The sequence below is a fragment of the Seriola lalandi genome, unplaced genomic scaffold (genome assembly GCF_002814215.2).
Source record: "Seriola lalandi dorsalis isolate HSWRI2012SDOR001 ecotype SW California unplaced genomic scaffold, Sedor1 jcf7180002054955, whole genome shotgun sequence".
Taxonomy (NCBI): Eukaryota; Metazoa; Chordata; class Actinopteri; order Carangiformes; family Carangidae; genus Seriola; species Seriola lalandi.
The window spans coordinates 168,887-193,146 of record NW_019525506.1 but is presented as its reverse complement, the minus strand read 5'-3'; the positions used below and the strand labels follow the sequence as shown (position 1 = coordinate 193,146).

General features: G+C 42.3%; 3 protein-coding genes across 3 annotated transcripts in view; all 3 read right to left on the bottom strand.

Annotated features, from left to right (window-relative positions):
• Positions 1-3,833, bottom strand: part of LOC111645686 (interleukin-6 receptor subunit beta) — an 11,058-nt gene extending 7,225 nt beyond the window's left edge. The window contains exons 1-8 of the mRNA XM_087170653.1: positions 3,393-3,833; positions 2,448-2,552; positions 2,206-2,314; positions 1,969-2,102; positions 1,738-1,868; positions 907-1,069; positions 682-764; positions 126-369 (exon numbers count right to left, since the gene is read on the bottom strand). Of these exons, the coding sequence (XP_087026779.1) occupies positions 126-369; positions 682-764; positions 907-1,069; positions 1,738-1,868; positions 1,969-2,102; positions 2,206-2,314; positions 2,448-2,552; positions 3,393-3,468 (1,045 nt within the window). The 5' untranslated portion in view covers positions 3,469-3,833. The remainder of the gene's footprint in view (positions 1-125; positions 370-681; positions 765-906; positions 1,070-1,737; positions 1,869-1,968; positions 2,103-2,205; positions 2,315-2,447; positions 2,553-3,392) is intronic.
• Positions 3,834-5,239: 1,406 nt separating this feature from the next.
• Positions 5,240-21,153, bottom strand: hira (histone cell cycle regulator a). The gene is made up of 25 exons (XM_023395023.2): positions 20,914-21,153; positions 18,647-18,709; positions 18,270-18,380; positions 16,944-17,034; positions 16,645-16,739; positions 16,369-16,464; positions 15,353-15,513; positions 15,011-15,178; positions 14,820-14,933; positions 14,387-14,457; positions 14,008-14,113; positions 12,884-13,105; positions 12,694-12,779; positions 12,405-12,605; positions 12,063-12,206; positions 11,739-11,955; positions 11,373-11,480; positions 10,638-10,786; positions 10,316-10,477; positions 10,049-10,107; positions 9,476-9,581; positions 8,850-8,972; positions 8,541-8,704; positions 8,344-8,432; positions 5,240-7,891 (listed from the first exon to the last, which is right to left on the bottom strand). The coding sequence occupies exons 1-25, from the start codon at positions 20,948-20,950 to the stop codon at positions 7,775-7,777; spliced, it is 3,060 nt and encodes a 1,019-aa protein (XP_023250791.1). The 5' UTR covers positions 20,951-21,153; the 3' UTR covers positions 5,240-7,774.
• A 367-nt stretch (positions 21,154-21,520) lies between these two features.
• slc2a8 (solute carrier family 2 member 8) overlaps positions 21,521-24,260 on the bottom strand; it is a 10,887-nt gene continuing 8,147 nt past the window's right edge. The window contains exons 9-10 of the mRNA XM_023395020.2: positions 23,891-24,036; positions 21,521-23,266 (exon numbers count right to left, since the gene is read on the bottom strand). Of these exons, the coding sequence (XP_023250788.1) occupies positions 23,120-23,266; positions 23,891-24,036 (293 nt within the window). The 3' untranslated portion in view covers positions 21,521-23,119. The remainder of the gene's footprint in view (positions 23,267-23,890; positions 24,037-24,260) is intronic.

The window sequence follows — 24,260 nt, the reverse complement described above, 5'->3', positions numbered from 1 at the left end:
TATAAGTATATATATATATATATATATATATATATATATGTATGATTTATGTAAATGATTTATTAACCATTAATAACGCCATTAATTACAGCTTATAAAGCCTTAATGAATGGTGAAAGTGGTACCATGTGATAACCACCACTCACTCTTCTGTCTGTGCGTGTCAATGCTGAGATTCGCAGCAGGTCCGTAGCCGGCCTTGTTGAAGGCTGTGACGGTGACGCTGTAGTTCCCCTCCTCCACCACCAGGGTGTCCATCACCCCTGTGACGTTTCGAATCAACCTGTCCTGCAGATGTCGCCTTGTCACAGGTTCATAGCTCACCTGGTATCCAAGGATACGCCCTCCTGCCTCATGGAGGTCAAGACCCTGGGGAGAGACGAGATGCTTGTGTAAACGTTGAGAAAGTTTAAACCACATTGATTTAGGCAGTTCTTAGACAGGAAGAGGAAAACACAGCTACAGCTTTAAGAGATGAATGTCTGCTTTGTTGGTGATATTCTGACAAACATTTTATTTTCTTGGATGTTTCGGCTGCTGCAAACGTTAAATCTGGAACTATGTGATTCTCTGTAGACAACAAACCATCAAAGACGAGACAGGACAGGACTGATAGAAGATGAATTGTCTTTATACGCTGAAAAGGAGACAATGTGATAGATGGCAGTATTTCCAGTGTACCTTCCACATGAGATGAAGGAGCAGAGATTCACCAGAGTCGTTTCTCTCCACTCTGTAACACACCTCTGGAGGCCTGGAGGGCACTGGCAAAGAAGGAGCATGAAATTAAAAGCCGAGCTCACAGCATTTAAAAACACCTAATAAATGTCATTGGTTTAGTCTGTCATAGTGCCACATATGGTGGGAAAGTATTTGTGTCTTCCTCTCAGTTTTCATCCCCGTTACCTCTTTCCAGCGTCGTCACGGTGACGTCAGGGCTCCAGTTGCTCCAGATGCCGGACTCGCCCCTCCTGCAGGCCACAGCTGCTCTGTAGACGGTGAACGGCAGGAGGTCTTTGACCGTGTGGACCAGCTTATTATCTCGATGCACACGGAGAAAATCTGGAGGCTAGAAACAAAAGACAGAGAGAAAGACTGGACTTTGTGTTGTTTCCTTTCATTTATAGGAAATTAGGACACATTTTCATCATTGTATTTGGTTTTGAAGACTCCCAACAAAACCTTAGCTCGAGAAAAAGATGGCTCCAGAGGCCAAAGCAAGGACAACACTGAAACAAAGAAAAAACTCTGCTGTTATGTCTAAGTTTCTAAAAAAAAAAAGAAGAAGAAAACTCAGCTCAGACCTACTTTTCATGAATAAATGTGTGTGTTCTTGTACAAGTCTTGACCGGCTCCGCCAGTGTCATTTGTGTAGCCGGTCTCTAAGGATAAGTCCAGGGCTGAATTTCTTTCCCAGTCCGACCATGGAGCCAGTACTGGTCTGACTTTCTAAAGGCTCCTCAATTCTTTAGCTTGACTCAGAACTGGCTTTTCTTTTACTCCATGTGTAAGTAACTTGAAGCTACATCATGTCTGTTTCCATTAGTGCCCGGCTACAGTAGCATGACAACCTTAGCTAACTTGTTGTTACCCTTACTATGTATTTATTTGGCAAATGTTGCTATTGCCGGCTGGCTAACTGTCAGCACTGCTGTGGAGCATATCATGGCAATGCTAATGTGGGCTAACGGTTGTAGCTTGATAAGTTACAAACATTCATGAGTCCTTGATGCTAACCTGAGACCACGTCTGAGTGTCGTTGACTCTGTAGCGAAGCCGACAGCTGCCGTCACTGCTGCTTTTCCAAGACACAGCAACAGAGACGTCAGTGGAGCCGAGCACAGTTAAATTAGGCTCAGAGGGTTTGACTGAGGAGACAAGGACACAAGGACACAAGGAGACAACTACTGCCGTTACTGGGAAGTGAAGTGATCACAGGTCAAACAGACACATCTCTGGGCCACTAACCTGACTCATATAAATTCACTTTGTGAGGCTGGGATCTGATCTCAGTCCCCATTATGTAGTTCCTCATCCTGGCTGTAATGTTGAAGGCGCCTGAAGGGTTGAAGATGGCCTTACAGGAGAAGATTATATTCATACTGAAGAAGAAAAAGAAAAATGAGATACCTATGAGATACAAGATCAACTGTATGACTAGAGTGTAACTTTATCAATGAATGTTTCCCTCTGGTCAGTGTTTACCTCCTGAAGATGAAATCGATGTCAGGCTCAATGAGGCTGTTCATCTCACTCAGCTCACAAGTCAGGTATTTGTATGACTCGCTGCAGTAACACGACATGTTCAGATTCACTGCAGCAAAACAACAGGAGTTTCCAGAGTTAATGAAAGACCGCACCCATAAACCCAGACGTCATTAAAATAGGATAAATAATGTAAAAGTTATGACCATTAAAACTTTAAACGTGTGTGTGTGTGTATTCACTCCGTATAGATGAAGGCGGTGGAGGGTCACAGTCTCTGAGGTTGGTCACACACACCATGTTGTCGTTTTTACACGGCTTCAGATCCGATGTCTTGATCGTCACCTCTAACACACAAACACACAGAAAACATGACGATTCTGCAGTCGACAAGATGCCGTCACTCAGCTCACAGCAAATCAGTATCTGCAAATAAATGCACTAAAATTTCCCACATGCATGTAAATGCATCACCATGAGGGTCTTTGAGAATCTAAACTGCTAAAAATCTTTATTCTAAGATTATAGGATCCAGACGAGACGTACATTAAAACACAATGTGATTAAAGGTGGATTATTTGTCTGTGTGTGTCAGCATTAACGGGAGTGTTTTACCCATCAAGCCTCTAATATTGAATTCACATTTAATAGTCTAAGTGGGAAAATCACTTTGTTGACACAAAGCCATTTTAAGTTTTGACAAAAGGTCACTCGTAGATTTATTTGCTTTAAGGCGACACAAGCCAGAAAGGTTCAGACCAGGACTTGAATTGACCCCATTAGTAAGATTGAAATGTATGCACATGGTTTGTGTTTGAACAGATCAATAAAAGCTCATCAGAGGAGCAAAAATATCAAACCCTCTGCTTGAGGACAGTTTGCAAGAATCCACAGCCAAAAAAACAATAATAACCAGTGATGAAACTACAAACAACAAATTGACTGAAATTACACTTATCCTGTTAAATGAAAGTCCTGAAGTAACTCTAATTTTCCTTTGGGAAATCACTTCAGTTAATTCAAAATGAATGTTGATCTTTACTAAAACATATCTGAGAAAGTTCATTTAAATTCTAAAAACCACTTTCATCCAGATCTGAGCTCAAACCCTTCCTGCCAAGGTTTAACATTTAAGCTAAATGCAATATATGTCTTAAATTATGAAGAAAAGTTTGTGGTCAACTCACCATGAGAAAAGACACTGAGGAGGCTCATCAATGTCCAGGTACCAATGTGCAATGAAGGAGACCACATGTCCACCATAGCTGCTAAAAGTCACAGTGTATTTACAAAATAAGGCTCATTCTAAACATCTAAAAGCATCCATTTCCATCTCAGTGGGATACAGTCATTTAGAGAAACAGAGATCATGCTATTCACCTCTGATGACTTAAAGATGTGAGCAGTGGATGAGGAAACCAGCAGATGAACTCAGCATGCTCCTCCACAGTCTTGGGGTGTTACCAGGAAATTGCTCCATGCCATACACATCTCACGTGTGTGATTGTGTCATATAAAATGAGAGGTTTCCTCACAAACGGTCAGTTTATCCACAGTGTTTGTCCAGAGAAAATCCACCTGCACGGCTCCAGATGATGGAAACAATTCAGGGTGGTTTATCAGTAAATCAGCACTTTACTGTAACACAGCCGTGTGAGGAAGTCTCACTCTCAGCCACACAGCATTGATACTCTGGGATGACAGTCAGAGGGAAACTCCACCGCAGCCACTGCTAGAAATGTTCCACATACTTATACTCATTTATTTTTTATTTATCGACTTTCTCATTTGCATGGTATACTTGTGGAATTTCTGTGTATTTTTTCATCTTTGTATTTTACTGTCTTTAAGTTCAGCTGCTATGACAATTTCATTTTGGTACTAAACTAGAACAGAGGTGACTGGATTTTGAGGCCAGAACCAACATGTGGATTTAAATCAGATTTCTGTATTTTCACTAATTTTCCTCTTTTACAAAACAAACTTTTTTTTTAACAGGAATCCTCTAAATATAACTACGACAAAGACGTGTACCAATACACTTGTAATGAATTTACATGTTTTAATTATTGTTGTAGTGAATGTTTTCAGGTGGACAAACTTCTAACCTCAAACATGTCGTTGCTCTGCGCTACAGTAAGGTGATATCCGCCATCTTGTGCTGCCAACAGGTCAAATGCCCACTTACCCAACACATAAATAAAACGCTTCTAAAACATAATGACCGAGCACAAACGAACTTTAAATATAACGCCAACGTGCTGCCATGATAATGTTCAAAGTGAGTGAACAAACGGACGTGCTGCACTCCTGAATAAATGTTTACGAGTTCCGTGTTTAACACTTAATTTATGCTAGCTGTAGGTATGCTAGCATGCAGGTGCAGCGTAATGGCGGAAGTTGAGCTGAGTCACGTCCTCCCTCCCGACTAGTTTAATTGGGTCTTGTAATGTAACTAGAGCTGAACAATTAATCGAAATATTATTGAATTTACAATGTGGTGCAATATGTAATTTTTGAAGAGAGGTAAAATGTATTACGACATACCAAATGAAACTTCTGGTGCTTACAGCGACGCTCCGGCCTGTAACTCGTGATATTAAAACAGTTAGTTCCTAACGAGTAATCTGATTGGATGAGACAGACTTTTAACTGCACGTGTCACTCCGCTCTACGTGTGTTCTTTTAACGGTTAATTAACGGTCGTTTTCTATCGTAAATTGTAACAATTTTTCTTGATGGCTTAATTCTCACACACACACACACACACACACACACACACACACACACACACACACACACACACACACACACACACGTTTGTTTTAGCCAACGTGACCTTCCCTCTGGCGCCACCCTCTGGACAAACTTTATATCTTGTAGCTATTTTAGTGACGTGACTCCAGAGACAGAAACGTCATTATTAGCGCGCCGGTGATTCTGGTCCAGAATGAAATATTAACTATGAGATAGAGTTCCATGAAATTGACATGTTCCCCAGAGGAGGAAGTGACTGACTTTTCATCTTGCACCATCTTTTAAATGTAGTTCTGTATTTTCTCTTTTATGCACTTTCTCTCACACAAACATTATATAAACGACAATTAACATGTTCTTACACACACGGAGTGAAGAAATACAAAAATACCAAAATTCAACTGTTCCTCATTTGTTTAATTTTAACTTTCTTTCTTCAAAAGCAAAACTTCAGCTTATTTTTTTTCTTTTTCTTATAGAAAATGGAAACAAAAAAAATTGCCTTGTACAAACATTTAAAAATGACTAACGGCAAAAAAACAACAACAAAAAAAAACAACAAAAAAAAAAAGAAAGAAAGAAAACTGCTGTACAGATTAGTAAAGAAAGGGGATTCATTCTTCCTCTGGACTCGTCTGTCTGTGTGTGTGTGTGTGTGTGTGTGTGTGTCTGCCTCAGTGCAGTGAAATACAGCAGGTAACAAGCTCTCTAAGTTTACACTCCACATTTATATACACACACTGAGCTGGCAGAGGAGTGTGTTACTGCTGCTGCAGTAAAACTAAAAGGCTGAACACAAGTACTGTTGCTCTTCAAGTGAAGTTCATTGATGAAAGGTTTCGTGACCTTTGGGCCTTTGAAACCTGTTAAATGTCAAGTTAATGGATGTCAGACAAACACAAAAACGTATTTTTTTCCCCCTTTAAGTCCTGAAAAACAGATTTTTCAACAGTGGTTTTTTGCCCAGCAAAAGATATAAAATAAACAGGGGTGCAGCAAAGATGTGTTTTAGCCTTTACAAGACCTGGTTGTGTTTCCGAGTTCTGATTTCAGCTTATTTACAAGAGAGACAAGAAGTGAAAGGGACCAAATAACACACATAAATAACATTTCTCCACTGGTCCGCTCTGATTACAGCCTGGTCACATGATTTCATGAATAAGACGATGCTGCGATCTGAAAGCGCTCATCTGTTTAGACATCTGCAACCACTTCTGTTGGATTTAAAGAGTAAACTAGAGCAGAGATGATAGTGTCAGTTTGTCTCTGATTACCTCGGACACTTCAGTGTTCATGATGCACCTTAAAAATCTTTAGTATCTTTAGTATGAGATATCAGAGCAAAGAAATTAATGTTGAGGAGGCTGTTCCCCTGACAGCAGCTGATATTTACAGTCACTCAGCTCCTCCTCCTGAACCAGACGATTCACTCTCCAGATGTTGGTGAACCTCAGGGTGACGTTATAAAGACAATCATTCAGGCTGGAGGAGACTACAACAGGTAAACATGATATAATCTGAACTGTCCTGATGAAGGTTAACACCTGACTGAAAACAGATTAGTTCTGAACTCCTTTATCAATGAAAACTTGACATTTGAAGCACAGTCGCTCTGTTAAATCCCCGGTTTACAAAACGAGTTTTAAAACATCAGAGACGCTGATGAAGCTCAGGTAATGACCCACGAAGGGGCTTCACTGTGCGTAACGATCGGACTTCAAACGGTTGCAGTGATGTCTAAACCAGCAGCAGATCAAGATATATGACTCATTAGCGCTACTGCACATCAACAGACCTCTGCATCCTCATCACCTGGTAACTGGACTGAGTTGTGTGTTTGTGTACTTGATTATTCAGTCTGACGTTGTGATCGTGTGGAGTCAGACGTGGGCAGTGATTCAGACGTCACAGTCACTGAAGGTTTGGCTGCTGTGCTTCCTCTTAGATAACAAAAACATCTTCTAATGTTACGCTTTCTCTGCTGCCTTTTGGGCTGTAATCAGCTGCACTTAAATATCTGAGATCCCTTCTGACTCCATTTCCCAGAGACCCATCCTGTGGTGGTGTGAGTGTAATCATCTTTTCCGCTGTGACTTCACATTTTGGCATCAGAACAGTCGTTATAAAGACGGCCTGCAGGTATGTCACTTAGTGGCAGATTGAGAAACATCAGCTGACTCTTTGTGCCTTCGTTTTTCCTCATCTTGCAGATTCTGATGTGTGGTTCTTCCTACACTTAAAGGCATCACTTTGGTACAAGCATATTGCTCCTTTACATCCATTCTGATTTATATTCTCCTTTTATGAGCATCTCACCTCTGCTCTCTCTCTCTCTCTCTCTGAGGAGGATTCAACAGGACACACAGCTGCTGATGCTGCACGTTGGCAGTAAACAGGAACCAAACACTGTCTCTCTTCAATTCATCTTCACGAGTTCATGATTAGGAGGGCAGGAGAGAGGTGCATAGGTCAGAACAAACACACACTGAGCAGGAAAAAAAAAAAAAAGACAAACGACGGCAGTTCAAAGTGAAAATGTGAGTAAAAAACAAACAAAAAAAAGGAGGCACCCACTCGTCCCCGGTGAGCGACGGCACTGAAGAGTCCCGGTGCCTGAAGAGCTGTGGACTGGCTGTGAGTAAAGTTCTGTGTTTGTCAGCGTTTCAAGCTTCCCAAGCTGATGAAAGCAGTCAGAGTTCACCCCAACCGAGCTGAGCTGAGCTGGGACGAACCAAACCGGTTTCATGATGAGTCCAAGTGTGTGTGTGTGTGTGTGTGTGTGTGTGTGTCTGTCTTAATGTGTGTGTGTGTGTTATTTGTTGCGCAGCAGCTCTAGCTGATCCTGGTATTCGGTGAACAGTCTCTGGAAACGCAGGTTTTCCCCGATGACGGGTAAAACCTCCCGCAGCAGCTCCCGCTTACGAAGACCCTGAACACAGAGAACCATCAGTGAGCAGAGGCAGTTGCCGTGGTGACAGAGCAACAATGACAACACAAGACCACAGTGTTCACAATGTGATGCACCAGTGAAATGTAAGAGTTTAACATCATTCTTAAAGACACTTTACATCGCTGTCTGTCTCTACTGTATGATTTTTAGTTTGAAGTGTAATTTTCTTGTTTAGTCATAGTTTTTGATTCTATCCTTATTTTTCTTTTTATATATATTTCTGATTATTTATTTTTTGAATTTTCTCCGTTTATCTTACTCATTTGTGTAATGGTGCTGCTGCAACACCAACAGTCAGTTAAAGCGAAGCTCATCTTACGCAGGTGGAAATTAGATAAGGGAAATTATTTTGGCGCTCCTATGTGAGTGACATCACAAAGGTCACTGAACTGTGACTCCAGCGAGTCAGTTACAGGGCGGTGTTGTCGTACCAGAGAGGTGGGCTCCCAGGCTGTGGCCGCAGATTTGTGGACGGGACCCAGCAGCTCCTTACAGAGCTCTCTGAGACGATACTCTGAGCCTGGAACACACACACACACACACACACACACACACTTTTAGGTTTTCTGTCCTTGTGTCTGTAGAAAAAGTGTGATGTAGTTGGCGTTCGGCGGTGATGGCTCGGTACCTTCGTTGACGAGGAAGCGGGCGTAGATGAGCAGCCAGTAGCGATACTCCTGCGCTGACTGCAGAGTCAGAGCGGACGCCAGCTGATTCTCCAGGAAGGCTAACGTCATGCTCTGCTGCAGGTGGTGAGGGGTGGAGGAGAGGCGGGACGCCAGCCGACCAGCACTGCAGGGACGACACACACATTTTATTACCATGTTAGTTCAGTGTTTGTTTGAAAAGTGCGAGACTCTGTTCACATCAGATCAAGAGCGCCGAGTGTGTTCTTCATTACGCTTTATCCGGAGTAAGTAATTAAATTCTGTCATACTTGAGGTTGCGTCCCTGCATTACAGCCAACGGCCCCGAGGACACAGGTGCATCATGGGTAGTTAGGCAGCTCCTGAAGTCAGCACACTGGACCAGAGAGTCTCCTTTATCTGCGATCAGAGTCCTGAGAGAGACAGAGGACGGGACTCAGACAGTGTGTTCGATGGATGTGAGGCAGTTTATCACATTCACTGTAGAAAGAATCAATGAACCAATGCAATAAAATATATAAAACATACAAAAGTCCTTTTTACTAACTCTGAATATATTAGTAGCTGTTACAGGTACATTGTATTTTATTTATTTATTGGGTGAATGATGGGTCACGGTACATGTCATGTCATGTCATGTCATCTCGTTTTGAGAATAGAGTAAACATAAACACACAATGGTCGACATCTTCTCGTTGTTTTCATTTTCTTTCAGATAAATTAAGCGTTTTAATTCAAAATAAAATGTATAAAGTCAGATGCAGGAATCTGACACTCGTCTGTTTTTCATTTTCATTTTACGGAAACAGAAACCCGACAGAAACACAATCACTCATCTTATTCACACAAACCAACCAAACCAATCTAATGAGCAAACAGACAAACACATGAACCAGTCAAGCGCCCGGTGTCTCACCACGTCTCCAGCGAGGAGCTGAAGCAGTACGACTTCCCGTTGGACAGTCCGATGACTGGAACTCCCTGCTGAGTCAGCAGAGACTGAGATACTGTGGTGTCAGCACCTGAGGACAAACACAATGCTGCTCAGAGAGACTGAAACGACTGGGTTCTCCAGACTCAACATTGTCTAAGTCGGCGTAATGGGAACAATCCTGAGAAGAACATTCAGGTACATCGGGTGTTAAATATAATTCTCAAGGAATAGTTTCAGGAAATACTTTTGCTTCGTTTCTATGAGTCAGATATTAGTGTCAGGATGTATTTCATCATCAATCGATCATCGTCTCATGTGAACATCAGTTTAATAAACTATGAAACACTGAAAAAACTAATTCTAATGTGTTGATGAGATCAATCTTCTTTCATCTGATTAGTCTATATAAACTATGTCCTCACAGTGAAACTGAGGCAAAGGAAGTAAAAAAAAAAAATCCCATGTGAGATAGATTTTCATCTTCTCAGCTTGGAGGGAAAGCAGATAAGTGTTTCATGTATGATTGCTGTGTCATCACGATCTGTGGTTTCTCACCAGATAAAATCGTGAGAAGAGACTCGTTCTTCACCAGAGCCTTCTGCTTCTGAACGTCCCTGCACAGACACACAGACACAACACACAAATCATTCCTGCTCTTCTGCCTCAAAACCCTCAAATTCAAACCGTCTTTTAACAACTGCTACAGAAGAAAAAAAAAAAAAACCTGTCACAGCCTAAACGCCACATCAAAACATCATTAATCAATACATCTGTTAATGGAAACATCATCATGTGACTCTAACAGCAGTGATGAGCTCTGACCAGACGGAGAGCGTCGCTCCAGCAGTCAGAGCCATGACGAAGTGGGCGGAGCAGTGCAGCGCTGACACAGGTGTACCCAGCTGGATGGCGGGAAGGAGCCGCCGCCCACAGGAAGAAAACACCGACAACATCCTGTCCTCGCAGGCGACGGCGAGGACGTCACTGAGGGAGAGGAAGAGCGGGAAAATCGATTTAGTGTTTGATTCATGTTTTTATCCAAAGTTATGAACTATTTGAATTATGAATTTTCCCACAACAGCTCAAGTAAAAAGACAAAGTGAGTCTGTGTGAAAACAGTGGACGTGTGGGCGGAGCCCCCCACCTGCTCCCTGCAGCTGTGACCACGGAGCTGGGCAGCAGCGTGTTCCAGTCCCGTCCGTCTCTGGAGCATCGCAGCTGGCTGAGCTTCGTACCCGCCACCAGCGACACCTCGTTCTCCACCTCCAGGAACACCGCCGGCTCCATGCTCACCTGCACACACACACACACACACACACACACACACACACACACACACACACACACACACACACACACACACACACACAGCAGTGTGAGTGAAGGCCTGTACAATCATTATCAGTCAATCAACATCAGGTGTGTTTATTTTCAGGTGCAGAAAAAGTAAGTTTAGGTGGAAGATTTGAAATTTCAAACCAAATTTTTTTTGGTTAAGAGGTCTTTTTTAAAAATCTCACACACACTCATTTTTACTCTTAATCATGTATGAAATCTCGTGTGTCTTGTTATTACTGCAAATATATAAACTAAACAACTTCACTTCAGTTCGGTTGCAAATCGACTCCAGATCAAAGAAAAAACTGCCGACCTTAAACTTTCTGTGTTCAGGTGGAGAAAGGTAATAGATAGCTAAAGAGATAAAGAGATAAATAGAACAGTAACAAAGGTATAATTTCACTAACTGTTCCACTTCCTGCAGGAAACTGTAGATAAAAGTGCTTCTAAAAATAAAATCAGTTTTTCCTGTTGATCACAAATCGTGAATCCTGCGGACACAATCACACACAACAGCTCACAGAGAGCGGCGCTGCGTTACCTGCAGACTGAAGGACTTCTGTGTACTTGGTGTTGGGAGTTTGAGGACAGCTACGGGAGCCGGAGGAGCCGCCACCCTGCTGGGCTCCCGCTCCGCTGGAGGAGTTATCTGACAGGAAGAGGGAGGACAACACACACATTTATCTTCTTCCGCTGCGCCACATTTCTACTCCAAGGACATCTGCACAGAAGCAGCTTTCACTTCACTTTTCAAATACTAGTTGGTATTTCATTTAAAGCCAGTTTTGAGTTTTTTAAATAAAGTTAATACATGTCTCCACAACCTGAATACATTATTCCTTTTATGTTTATCAATATTTTTATGAAGGAATAAATGGATCTCTATCTTTTCCCTCCGTCTCTCTACCTGAGTGAAGGGTTGGGCGATGGTAGCGGCCATCTTCTCTTTCCTGGGTCGTCCTTTCTTCCTCTTCTCCACCACCTCTCCTCCATCCATCAGCAGCTCCGGTTTCCTCTTGCCAAACGCCAGGTTTTTGTTGATGGCGGCCATCTTGTCCTCACTATCGCTGCTGGTCTCTTCTTTGGATTTCACGTCTTTCAGGGAGGAGAGGGCGTCTTTTGTCCTGTTGGAGCGACAGAAAAGTTTGTTTTAGGGACAGTTTCCTCTCTTTTCTTTGCTCTGCTTCACATTTGTACCATTTTTTCTAAACTGCTTCACTCATACAGAGACCTGTCTAGAGGCGTGAGTCCCGCGGTGGAGGAGATGGCGGCTGTGACACCCGGCGTGGCCTTTGACCTCTCTGTGAACCTGGAGTCCAAAGCTTTCATTGGCTCGATCTTGGAGGCAGAAGTGAGCAGCAGACTGGATTTCACTCTGGAATATAGGGAAACCAGAAAATGAGACAAAGAGAAGGAGGGAATGAGAAGATGAAGGAGGAGGAAGATGAGGGAAGGGTGACAGAGAGTTGGGAGAGAAATATTTGGCTCAGACACAGATTGAACATAAAAAAAACAGAGGGTAGAGCAATAAAACCAAAGTAAGCGCTGCCTCTCCAGCTGCTCTGTCTCGTACCCGTCCTTGTTGTCTTCCAGGCCTTTGGCGGCGCTGCCGGCTGGAGGTGAGGTGAGCATGGGGTCGTGGCTGGGCCTCAGCCCCAGAGAGGAGGCCTGTCCCGGGCTGGAGTCGGAGCTGAGCTGAGGGGTGAGCTGACTGGACATGGAGGAGCCCGAGGGCAGGATGGGAACGCTGTTGAACAGAGCCGGAGAGAAATCCCTGCGGAGGAAGAGGGACAGTGATTTTCTACTCGGTCATCTTGTAAAGGAAGGTATCAGCTCTGGCCACCAGTGAAATGTTTTCTTACCCCGTGTCCAGCTGAGCGATGCACAGCGGTGTGATTCGTCTTCTGCCGTCCGCCGTTCTCGTCTCCACTTGCTTCTTCAGAAGGTTCTGCAACAAGACGAAATAATACGTCCAAGAAAGTCAAGATCCGAAAGTTAAAAAGCCGTGAACACGTTGCGTTGCTCGCAGGACGAAACATTTCAGTTTCCCACCTTCCTGATGTCCTCCAGAGACTCTCCGTTCATCACGCTGTTGAGTTTGGGGGCGGAGGACTCGGGCCCGGCGTTGCCCGGTCCTGAGTTGGCCTGGGCCGAGTTCTGTCGCTCCTGCTGGTATTTGAGCATCTCGGGGTTCTCGATGATGGTGGTGGAGAGCTGCGCCTCGGTGCTGGTTATAGCCAGACTCTTACCGTAGATGTTCTGGTGGATGCTGTTCTGTACGTCAGAGGAGAGAGAAGTTTGATTTGGGTTCTTAATGGATTTAATGAAGAAATAAATAGAGACTTGAAGTGAAACCAGAACTTCCAGTTTCTGCTCCAGGAGAAAAACTCATATTTACTTTACTAAACTTCACTGATAACTAAAAATCCAGCCTTGGAACAGAGACTCTCAACAGTTTGTTGTTAAACTCGCTTCGAGTGTCTCGATAAGGACAAACAATCGAACAGTTTTATGTTCAATATTCATGCTTTTGCAGCCTTTAACGAACACCATTTCCCATAAGCCCTGGATGTTATCGGGCTAAACGCCACAGCGTCCCAGTAGAGGTGAGTCCAGGTCAGGACTGACGACAGAGGTCATGACTAAAACGCTGAAACAGTGTTGGTGAGTTTGATGGACATGGAGGAAAGCAGGTATCTGCACCGCTGTAGTTTTTTGTTTTTAAGTGTTGCTCAACTTAAAATCATGAGGTTTTTAATTACTTAAGGTAAATACTGCAGCGGATGGTGATTTGTCTCAGAATAGGGAAAGTAATCCAGAAGAACCCGCCTCATCTGTCAAGACAGACAGAAAAGCTGAATGAGAAACGCACTGAGTCACTGAAGCGAGAGGAACCGAGGCGACGCCATGACTTCAGCTCTGTTTGAAGGAGAAGATAAGGTGCTGATTGTAAACAGGTTCTTTAATCTACAGTTACATCTCTGTGGTTTGAAGGGTTTTTCTATCTTATGTTCTTTTTGAATTTCAAGGCAAGTCACATGACTCAGGGGACTCAGTTCATCATTCATCAGAACAGACTTGCTGGGAAGGAGAGTGACACTATATAATTAATCTTCTGCCCAGAATGCATTGTGCTGTGAACACACGGCCTGACGCGAGCACATGATGCGTCTTACCTTCTCCTCCTCGCTCAGCGGGTCTCCCAGCTCGTCCAGCGAGAAGTCCAGATAGGCCACAGTGCCGTCCATCGAGCACACCAACATCCCCAGACCTGTCAGAGTCCTGACACACACACATCAAACTCAGATGAGTGTGTACACGTGCAACTTCACCAGTGACCCTGTTCATCAGTGTCAAACCGAGGATAAATGAACAGAGCTGTATACAGCGTGGCAGAGTCGCCACCTGCGCTCCTTTGGCCAAAAAACAATTTCTTTCTGATTATGAAAGAGACGTTTAAACCATTTGAAATATGTTTTTAAACCGTGAAAAGTCACGTTTGTGTCGTGTCGGTGTAAAGGGTTTGCGACAGGCTGAGCAGCTGTCTTTACTCACCAGGAGATGTCCATAATTGATTTATCAAAAAGATCATGAATGACCACCAGAGGGCGCTTCAGTGAGGTCAGCTGGAGGGAAACAACAGACCATTAGTTGGATCACATGCTGAGGTTGGTCTGACTGTCAACATTAAAACTGCTGTTCATTTGATAATGGGTGGGTGGGCTTCACTGAAACCAACGAAGCCAAAAACGTCAGCAGGTGTCAGATGTTTTTTATGTAATTACAATGACATAATCTCCTGCACTCATCACTCTACAGGCTCCACCAGGTAAAGACAAATCAGAGAGTTGTTATATTTACTGAGATGAATTATCTCACACAACTAACAGATACAAACATCGTGAACAACAAGAGGAAGCCATGAAAGCTGCAACCTGACAGAGGGACCTGCAGCAGCGGTACTGGACAGAGTGAAGAGGGAACTGACCCAGACGGAGAGCGATCGGTCTTTGCTGCCCACAGCGCAGCAGCAGTACGGACAGCTGGGTTTAGGAGAGCTGCCGTTCTTCTGCTTCTTCTTGAAGATCTTTGGGTTGAATTTCTACAGAGACAGAAACCAGATCCGTCAGAACGCAGGTAGATTTATGGTGGAGAACATCTTGAAAGAACAAACCTTACCACCACGGTGACGGCTTTACGGTGGCCCACAAAGTCCATGTTGGTCTTCCAGCCGTCTCTCTCCACGATCTGAGCTGTGGGGCCCGAGTTGTTCATGGCGTGAGCCGACACCAGGTACTGACCGTCCGGAGACCAGGACAGACGCAGGACGTGGGTCGTCCCGCCGCACTGAGACACACAGACATTATTCAAACACTCTTTAGTGAAACTGTGGATGTGGCAGAAAATTACAAGAAGCGCCTGAATAAATAAGTGAAAACACATAACGAACATGTAATGACATCACTTCGTATGACATAACTACGTCCTCAGCACCATCACACAGTTACAGTGTCTTTGTACCTCGCTGAAGGGTTTGGTGATGTTGGCCTCCATCTGCCAGTCCACCGTCCTCCACACTTTGAGGCTGTGGTCGTCGGCCTGGGAGGCGATGTATTTCCCTACTGGGTCCCACGTCAGACCTTTAACCAGCCCAGTGTGTCCTCGCAGACAAGTCACCATCTCTGGAGACATGAAGGAGACAAGAGGCGACTCGGGTGACGAGCTGCCAAGAAAGAAATCCTGCTCCATCCACAGCTCACAGTGGACAGTGGTTTCATAAGAGTGTAGAGTGTAAAGGGATAACTTCAAATAAAAAAATAATATTAGCATAATCAAGTGGTTAATTATTAAAAAAAAAAGAATTAATCATAATCATAAATTATTCTTCAAATATGAAGATTTTCTGCTTCTTTGTCTCATGTGAGAGAAAACTGAATGTTTAGGTTTAAAAGTGTGTGCATGAAATGAATGACGTCAGTTTGGGCTGTAGGAAAGTTCATGGACCAAATAAATAATCAATTCAAAGAGAAAAATAACTGCCAATAATTAGATTAAATAATTAAATAATTAGGCGCAGCCATGTTGCAATAGCAGTGCACGTTTTCAGCATTTTATAATAACTTGAAGCTGTTTATGTGCAGGATTTAAAAACGTTCTGGCTCCATCTGGTGAGAGTATAAAGAATAATAGTCTTTATGGTAAGCTAAGCTAAGCTAACTGGTTGTTGAAGGTAGTTACATATTTACCACACAAACATGAGATTTTTATCAATCTCATCAATCTCTCCGCACAATGATTAAGTATTTTCCCATATGTTTATTATCCTATTTTCTTTTGATAATGTAGCTTCTTTAAATTCAGCTCATTAGCTGAGTAATGAAATGAGACATTGTTAGTTCTCATTCTAGCTGAGCAAGTTTGGACTGACTGACACCTCCATTTACTCAATCAGCTTTTTTGTGGTTGTCTTTTTGTTTTTTTGCCGTGAAGCAACAGACCGGGGGAGGTCTGGTGTTGGTGTCAGGTGAGTCTCCTACCTGGGAATTTGCGAGCATTCCAGATGACGATGGTGTTGTCGACGCTGCAGGAGGCCAGCCACATGTCATGAGGCGACCAGGCCACGTCCATCACATCTACAAACAGAACACACACACAGGAGTCAGGGCCCGAAGCTAGAGATGTGCTGCTGGTTTAAATAAACAGGTTTAGATACTGTGTACATCTGTGCGACTGTGTCTTTTCTGACTTTCTATCTCAGCGTTTTCTCCGGTGCATTTTGTGGATGTGTATTTTGTGTGTATGTGTGTTGTCACCTCCAGTGTGATTCCTCAGGATGGTGACACACCTCCACTGCTCCACATTAGCCAGCTTACTGCTCGACCCGAACACGGTGCTCGGACCGATGAAGCTGCAGGGAAACACACAGTCAGCAGCAGCTCTGACCGCTCAACACAAAAACACACAAATACACAAACCTGAAACATTTCATCTCAACTGAAAACTACTTCTGCCAGAAACTGACGTAAAAACAAACAACATAAAATCCCCTTTTTAAATCATCAAGACATCATTGTAACAGTGTGTGTGTGTGTGTGTGTGTGTGTGTACATACGCCGCTCTCCTCCACACCATGACCAGCTTGTCGTCTCCTCCTGATGCCAGGTACAGCCCATTGTTGGACCAGCGCACACAGTTGACACAAGCTGCAGAGACAAACCCTCGTGTTAACTCTGGTTATGATATATAATAATAAATAATCATATAATATAGCTTGTATGGACTTTTTCCTATTATTAAATCTGACTGCTTATACATTTATTTGGTCCTTCGACACCACAGCAGTTTGTGTTTTTGTTAGTCGATGTGCAGAACAGATAAAGTTATTTGAATGTGTCTCTGGGGAGAACTGTCACGAGTTACAGATTCTCTCTCCTGCAGCTCGACACTCAGGACGAATTGGAGGATAAAAATGTGGAAAAAGATTCAAATCAGAAGCTGCTTCATCACAATCTGACTTTACGCTGCTGGGACACCAGTACTGTTACTATTCATAGCACAGGTACAAACAGTAGCTGTGCGTGTAGCAGCAGGAGTTGTTGACCTTGTTCAGCTGCTCAAAGTTGGTGAATAAAAATGACATAAATTGCAGCGTCTGTAAAAGCAGAAGAGCCTGTTTGCTGCTCACAGAAAAACAGCAGTGAAGCAGGATTTACACAGGAGTTTAAATATTCACCATTTATAAAATATATTAATCTTTAAGATTAATGAAATACACGTAATGTTTTATAAAAGTTGTCTCATTCCTTGTTACATCGTTCCTGGTGTGTTTGAGATCAGATTGGAGCGGTGGGAAGCAGCGCTGCTAAACTCTTTATCTTTGGCGCTCTCAGTGAAATGTCATCTCCATAAGAAGCTGCTCAAGTCCCTGTTTCACATTCATCTTCCCAGTCTGTTTATGGGCTTGAACAGCTACTGAAAATTATGCATTAAATAAAACAACGTCTTATCTCATCAGTCGGCCTGTGGCCAGTTGGTGTGTGTGCTGCTGACAGGGCGGCAGGTTATAAAGACAGTGACACCGTGACAGGGGGCGGGGTCAGTGAGAGCTGAACAGATGGACGCCTCAGGAGCGTGTAAGATCCGCTCATGTCTCACGTCTGGTGTGAATTCTCAGTTACAGTAAACTTCTGACTGAGAAGCACTTGGACTAGAACGAGCGGTTTATAAATACAGCTACAAATATCTGCTTTTAGTGAGAGTACAAAGACTGTACAAGAGGTTATTTATCACACAGGCCACGAGCTTGTGTGTTTAATTAATATTTACTTACTTGTGGTACACCTGGAGGACTGTTCACGCAGGTGAATTAATCAAATATATCAACGAACCAAACATTTCTACATTCAACAGGAGAACTAACACAGTTACAGCCGGTTACCTAGGTGATTGTCCATCTGGCAAAGCATTTTGGGAATATTCTCGTTCTTCTCGTCCTCCTCTCTGAGGACCGGCGCCATGTTCCAGATCATCACCTTTCCAGAATCCTCTCCTGAAAACAAATCCAACATTAAAAAAAAAAAAAAACACACAACCCACACAACCCTGCCTTTTGTTTCATGACAGAATGAGAAAGGCATTTTCATTTGAAAATCCCACATGTGGAGAGACGGACGAGGAAACTGTTTTTAGGCATTAAAGTCAAGCACTGGACATAAAGTGTGGATCCTTAATGACAAACGTCCACTTCAGCTCAACATCCCAAAACAGTGAAGCAGCGTCAGTGACAGAGGGTGTGAACAACAGTCCCGGTCTTACCTTGTCCGCCAGTTGCAAATTTTGTCCCATCAGGGTGAATGTCAACTGAAAATATGGGTTTGCCTGTGAAACACAGAAGTCAACATTTAATGATATTAGTCAAATCACTGTTTTAATAGATTGACGGGGCAGACACAGACTAACAGGCGCAGAGACTGATACTGTAGAAAGATAACGTATAATAGTTGAGGACAGAAGCAAAAATAGTGACCTCAGGGTTTTTTTTCAACCACTGTTGACCTGATGGAAAATTCCTGAACTTTTCTGTGATTTTCCAGAGTCAGAGTCAGAACATGTTCTGTGGATTTGCTCAACATGCATTCTGGGATTTTACTGTAAAAGGACCTATTTGTGAAAATCCTCTGAAATTACTCAGATAATATATTTAACTCTCCGACTCCGTCTTTATGTGATACCTCTAAACTGTACAATATTGAAACATGTCGACACAAGTTGTTTTCTATATTATTTATATTTACCTAACCTATATTTACCTTCTCCTAAAAATGAACATATGAGGAGAACGTTCAAGAGAACGCAAGGTGTAAAAATACAGAGATAAAAATACCTTCCTGTTAAAACACAGAGACGACAAGCAGCATACATCACAGGCCGAGTCAACTCATTAACCGGTAATCAGGTTGATTTGCTGCTGAAGCTGTGAGTTCGGTGGTTTAGGAAAGTGTGAGAGCTGCTGGTGATTGTTTATATTCATCTCTACACGCGATTTCATTTTAATAGTTGAAATTATTCATATGATGATAGTTATTATTATAAAAATGATTGATAGATTAATTGATAATACGAATATACACAGCTTCAACTCGATTACATTATTTTTCTGGGGATTTATTTCGGTTATTATTTTGCTTTCATCATCTTTTATGCGTCTGTGTTTGTGTGTCTGTTCAATTACGGGTTTCAGACAAATGTTGACATAAAACATCTAACTTGTGCACACTGAAAGAAGAGCTGCAATGATTAGTCAATTTATTAATCGGTCAATTGACGGACAAATCAACTGTCAACTAGTTTGATTATGAACAGACATTACAGTAAATCTTTTAAGACAAAATGCCAAACGTGCTGGTTCCAGTATTTCAGATATTAATATTTGATGCTCTTCTCTGTCTGGGTGACAGTAAACTGAGTGTGTTTGGATTATGGACTGTCAGCTGAACAAAACAAGACATTTGAAGACGTCACCTCGAGCTCCGGGACATTACAACAGGCATTTTTCACTTTTTATCAAAGAACTAATCATGAATATAATCCGTTTCCCTTTAATTGATAATGAGGATAATCTTGATTTGCTTTAAGAGCATTAGATGTGAATCATTCAACAACAACAACAACAACAACAAAATACCTTACATCTGCTGGTTGCAGCTTTGTTTGTCATATTAGTCTGTTTTATTGTTTGTGTGCAGCCAATTCATTTGTTTCAATGTTTTTTGTTGTTATTTTATGTAAAACACTCTGAGCTGCATCTTCTGTATGAAAGGTGCTACACAAATAAAGTTTATTATTATTTAAATCTGTAAGGATCTGCTCGCTGTCTCCGTTTCATATCACCGTAAATAACGTCAGTTATTGACCGTTGGTCGAGATAAAAATGACTTATCACTTGCCCCTTGTGGTTTTCTGGCATGTTGTGATGGACATTTGAGAGTTTACATGATGCTTCACAGACTAATTGTCTACTCTTAAAAACAAGTTATTTAAATTTGTGACAATAGTGGTTAGCTGGAGCCTAAATTCAGGCCATTTCTCTGACGGTTAACTTTCCAAACTGACAGCTCAGAGATTTCACCAACAGACACTTTTTTTTTTAAGCTCCATGCCAAGCTTCTTAACTGTCACCAAAACACCACAAGTTTGCTCAAATATCGCTAAAATGTCGGAAATGTCTTAATCAATAAGTCGCTTTCAGAAAGCAACTTCGACTTGGGTCATTTGGCAGGTAAGTTAGCTAACGTCAGGGCATCCGAGCTAGCCGGGAGTGGGGGGGGGGCTAACTAGCTAGCTAGCTAAGGTTAGCAAACATTAATACATTTGGAAGAGAGAGGAGTGATAGTGTTAATGATTTTTAAAAAAACAGGTGTGTGTGTTCACTTGTTGAAATAAGTCCGGTTTGTCTGCGACTATTAACTGACAAACAAGTCAAACAAGTGTCGACCACCACCACCATCATGCCTCCTTATCAATTCACCCCCCTCCGACAACAAAAGCCCAACTTGGTCCAACAGATTCCTGCACAAGCTTACCGTTGTGGCTCACCCAGCTCGGCTTCAGCAGCTTCATTTTCAAGCCGATTTTTAAAAACGTCCACCGGTCTTATTTTCAACAAAAGCCCATCCAGCGGTCAGTTCAGCTGGAGAACTGCCGCTAACCCCCCTCCCTTTGTCTCAAACTCTGCCCGACACTTTGCTGTTTTTGTGGTTCAACTCCATCTCCGCAGCAGCAGCATCCCCAAGTCTCCGAGCCCGAGCGGCAGCGGCAGCACACCGGAGGCGCACCCGGACGACGATCGAGGTGACACCGGGCAAATCAGGAAGCGTTTCCGTTATTTTTGACCGCGGACAGGAAAAGCGCGCAGGGCGGCTGTCACAATAATTCGGCAGTGTGCGGACCTATTAAATGTGTAGTACAAGATAATATTCGGCAACACATTTTCATGAATAGTTTATTTTATTTACTGTAATTAAGTAAACTTGAGGGAAAAAAATCAACGAATTTGTAACGTTGGCGGAATATTTAACTGACAGGGCTCTTATTTTGAAAAGTCATATAACTTGTAGTGCGCAAACTCAGAATTCAAACTGCAAAAAAGTATACATAGACAGATAGATAGATACTGCATAACACAATATGTTCAAAACAGCTGTGATTTTATTCACGGACACCGTTTTGTGGTACAATTCAGTTTCCCCCCAGGATAATGAACAAAAACTCAGTGGAGAAACTGGGACAAAGAGCTTCATTTGATCCTCCTCAGACCGAACACAGAGTGAATGTGTAAATTATATGTATTACAACCATCCAAGCCACCTGAGAAGGGTTAAAGAGTGGATTATTTATCGATTTCATAGCTTCACTGAACTCATAACAAAACAAACACCATAAAATCAGAGAAAAAAAAAGAGTTGGATGATCTGTTTTCTACAGACAAGTCAGTTTTTCTTAAGTATAAAATCAAATATCATCACTATCCCAAGTGTGTACATGTCAGATAATAAACATTTTCTTTACAAGAATATCGGAAGAGGAAGTTATTACAAAAACATACCCATATTCTTCCCACAGAGAGTTTACAGCTGGCAGTTTTAAATTCTATAAATGACAGTATTAAATTTTTTTTTATTTTTTTTATAAAATCACATAATCTGTTTAATTTCACCTCATATCTGTGATGATGTAAACTGCACAGTTTAATTAACAGTCAGCTCAGTCAGTGTAAACAGCAGACACTTGTCACTTCATGATCAACTCAACATTTAGAATAAATTTGGTTTTGTTTCTGCAGAAACAATGACTGAAATCATTCTTATAATTCTAGTTTGGCACTGAATCAAAATAGTTTCTAGAGGCCCCTGCACTTCTCTGCATGACGTAGCATTGACAACATGTTTTCAAATGAGAATTAAAGTGGAAAAAAAAAAAGTCCAAACATATTTTAAGAGTAGAAAAAAATCTCAGAATCAACAAGCTCAACATAATGATATATAAGAATTAAGACAGATGTTGTGTTTAATTATAACTCTTTAGAACTGGAACTACAACACACTGATATGAGAAGATAAGTGTGAAATATCTTTTTCACAATAAAAGCTCTGCACCATTAGATTCCATTATAATGCCATTAATTAAATCTTTTTTCTTTGAAAGATGGAAATATTAACCTTTTTAAAATTACCTTTAAAGAGTTTTCAAACCTCAAAAAGTTAAATCTTGCTCTGTTATAGAAAATAATTGAGACCCCAGAGAACAGAGACCTCTGTGCACATACAGTAAAACCTTTTCTATGTCCATGAACTCCAGTGTCATGTCGTTCTGCAACGTTGTAGTGCATATATTAAAACTGTCAAACACCTGAGGAAATGTTACCTGCACCTGCACAGAAGAACTTGGAGATGAATTACAACAGTGAGACCTTGTTTTGATGCTGATATTAAACATAAAGGATTTAAACTGTATTTAATGGCCTGATTATCAAATTATTTTATGCTGAAGGGTTTAGGACAGACTTCCTGCAAACACAGGTGGTTTACGCCCAGTTGCCAATTTGATGTAAATGGGACGGACAAAACATTGGAAAGACCTCGGGGCGCAGCAGCACAAGCTCCAGCCTCCAAAAACAGCTGAATCAACAGTCTCTGACGGAACACTACAACCTTCATGGCGGTGCTGTTGTATTAATCTGCATTAGCTTCAACTGTTTCTGTGACAAAAACAACAAATGATGAAGTGTTTTCATGGACCTGACGTCCCTCTGAACGTGGCCTCGATTTGCTCCAGTGTCTTGCCCTTGGTTTCTGGGATGAAGACCATGGTGAAGAGGACATTGAGGATGCACGTGCAGGCGAACAACCAGAAGGTCCCGGCGCTGGTTAGAGCCGTCTGCAAGAAGTCACAGAGGAAGGTCTCACGGTTTCACAACAGATACTGAAACACATACACTCACACACACTCTGTTCATCTGAGACGGCTGCGACTAAGGATTATTTATTAATCCTCAAATCATTTCTTGTTTTTCACTCAATTATTTAGGCTGTAAAATATAATAATAATATATTGTTTTGTCGGTTGTTTCTTTTCTGATGATAAATGACTTAAACGACTAAATGAATTACTGTAAAAACTGTTGCTGATTCTTTATACTTCAATCAATGAATTGATCATTTAGACTGATTCAGCCCTAATTCAAATCAAAGCTGTATGGACACTGACAGAGCAGGACATGTGCTTAATGTTTCTCAAGATCATGGTGAAGATCTCTGATATAAGCAGATTTTATGACAGCACAGTAGAGACAGGAGAGGGGGAATGACGTGCAGTAAAGGGCCGTCCGATGCGGGACTCGAACCGGGGCCGACTGCAGCGAGGACTGTGGCCTCTACTTTTAATATTTCTGATATCATAATTAATACTCCATGATCACGAGGAAAAATAGAGAGAAAAGAAAACAAATTCAATCTTCATTCTCAACAAACCTCCCGTATCAGCGTGGTGTTGAGCACTTACCATCATGTCCTGGAAGGTCTTGGTGACGAGGAACGCCATGCTCCAGTTGGTCAGGACGCAGACGGCGCCGGCAAACCCTCTCACTTTGACGGGGAAAACCTCCGACATGATCAGCCACGGGATCGGACCCCAGCCCAGAGCGAAACCTGAGGACCACACCGACACTCACAATCCATATATTCATGACGATGAGCATCAGCAGCGCGGTCGCCCTACATTTGTCAAAGTTATTTAGTCCTCTCGGGGGTTTAGAGGCTTTGCAGATTTAGCTCTGTGAATCACCGAGACACAAAGTGAATCAGAGGCAAAATCATCAGCTGTGAACACGGTCACACAGCAGATGAGACGTGCAGGAGAAAGGGACAGAGGA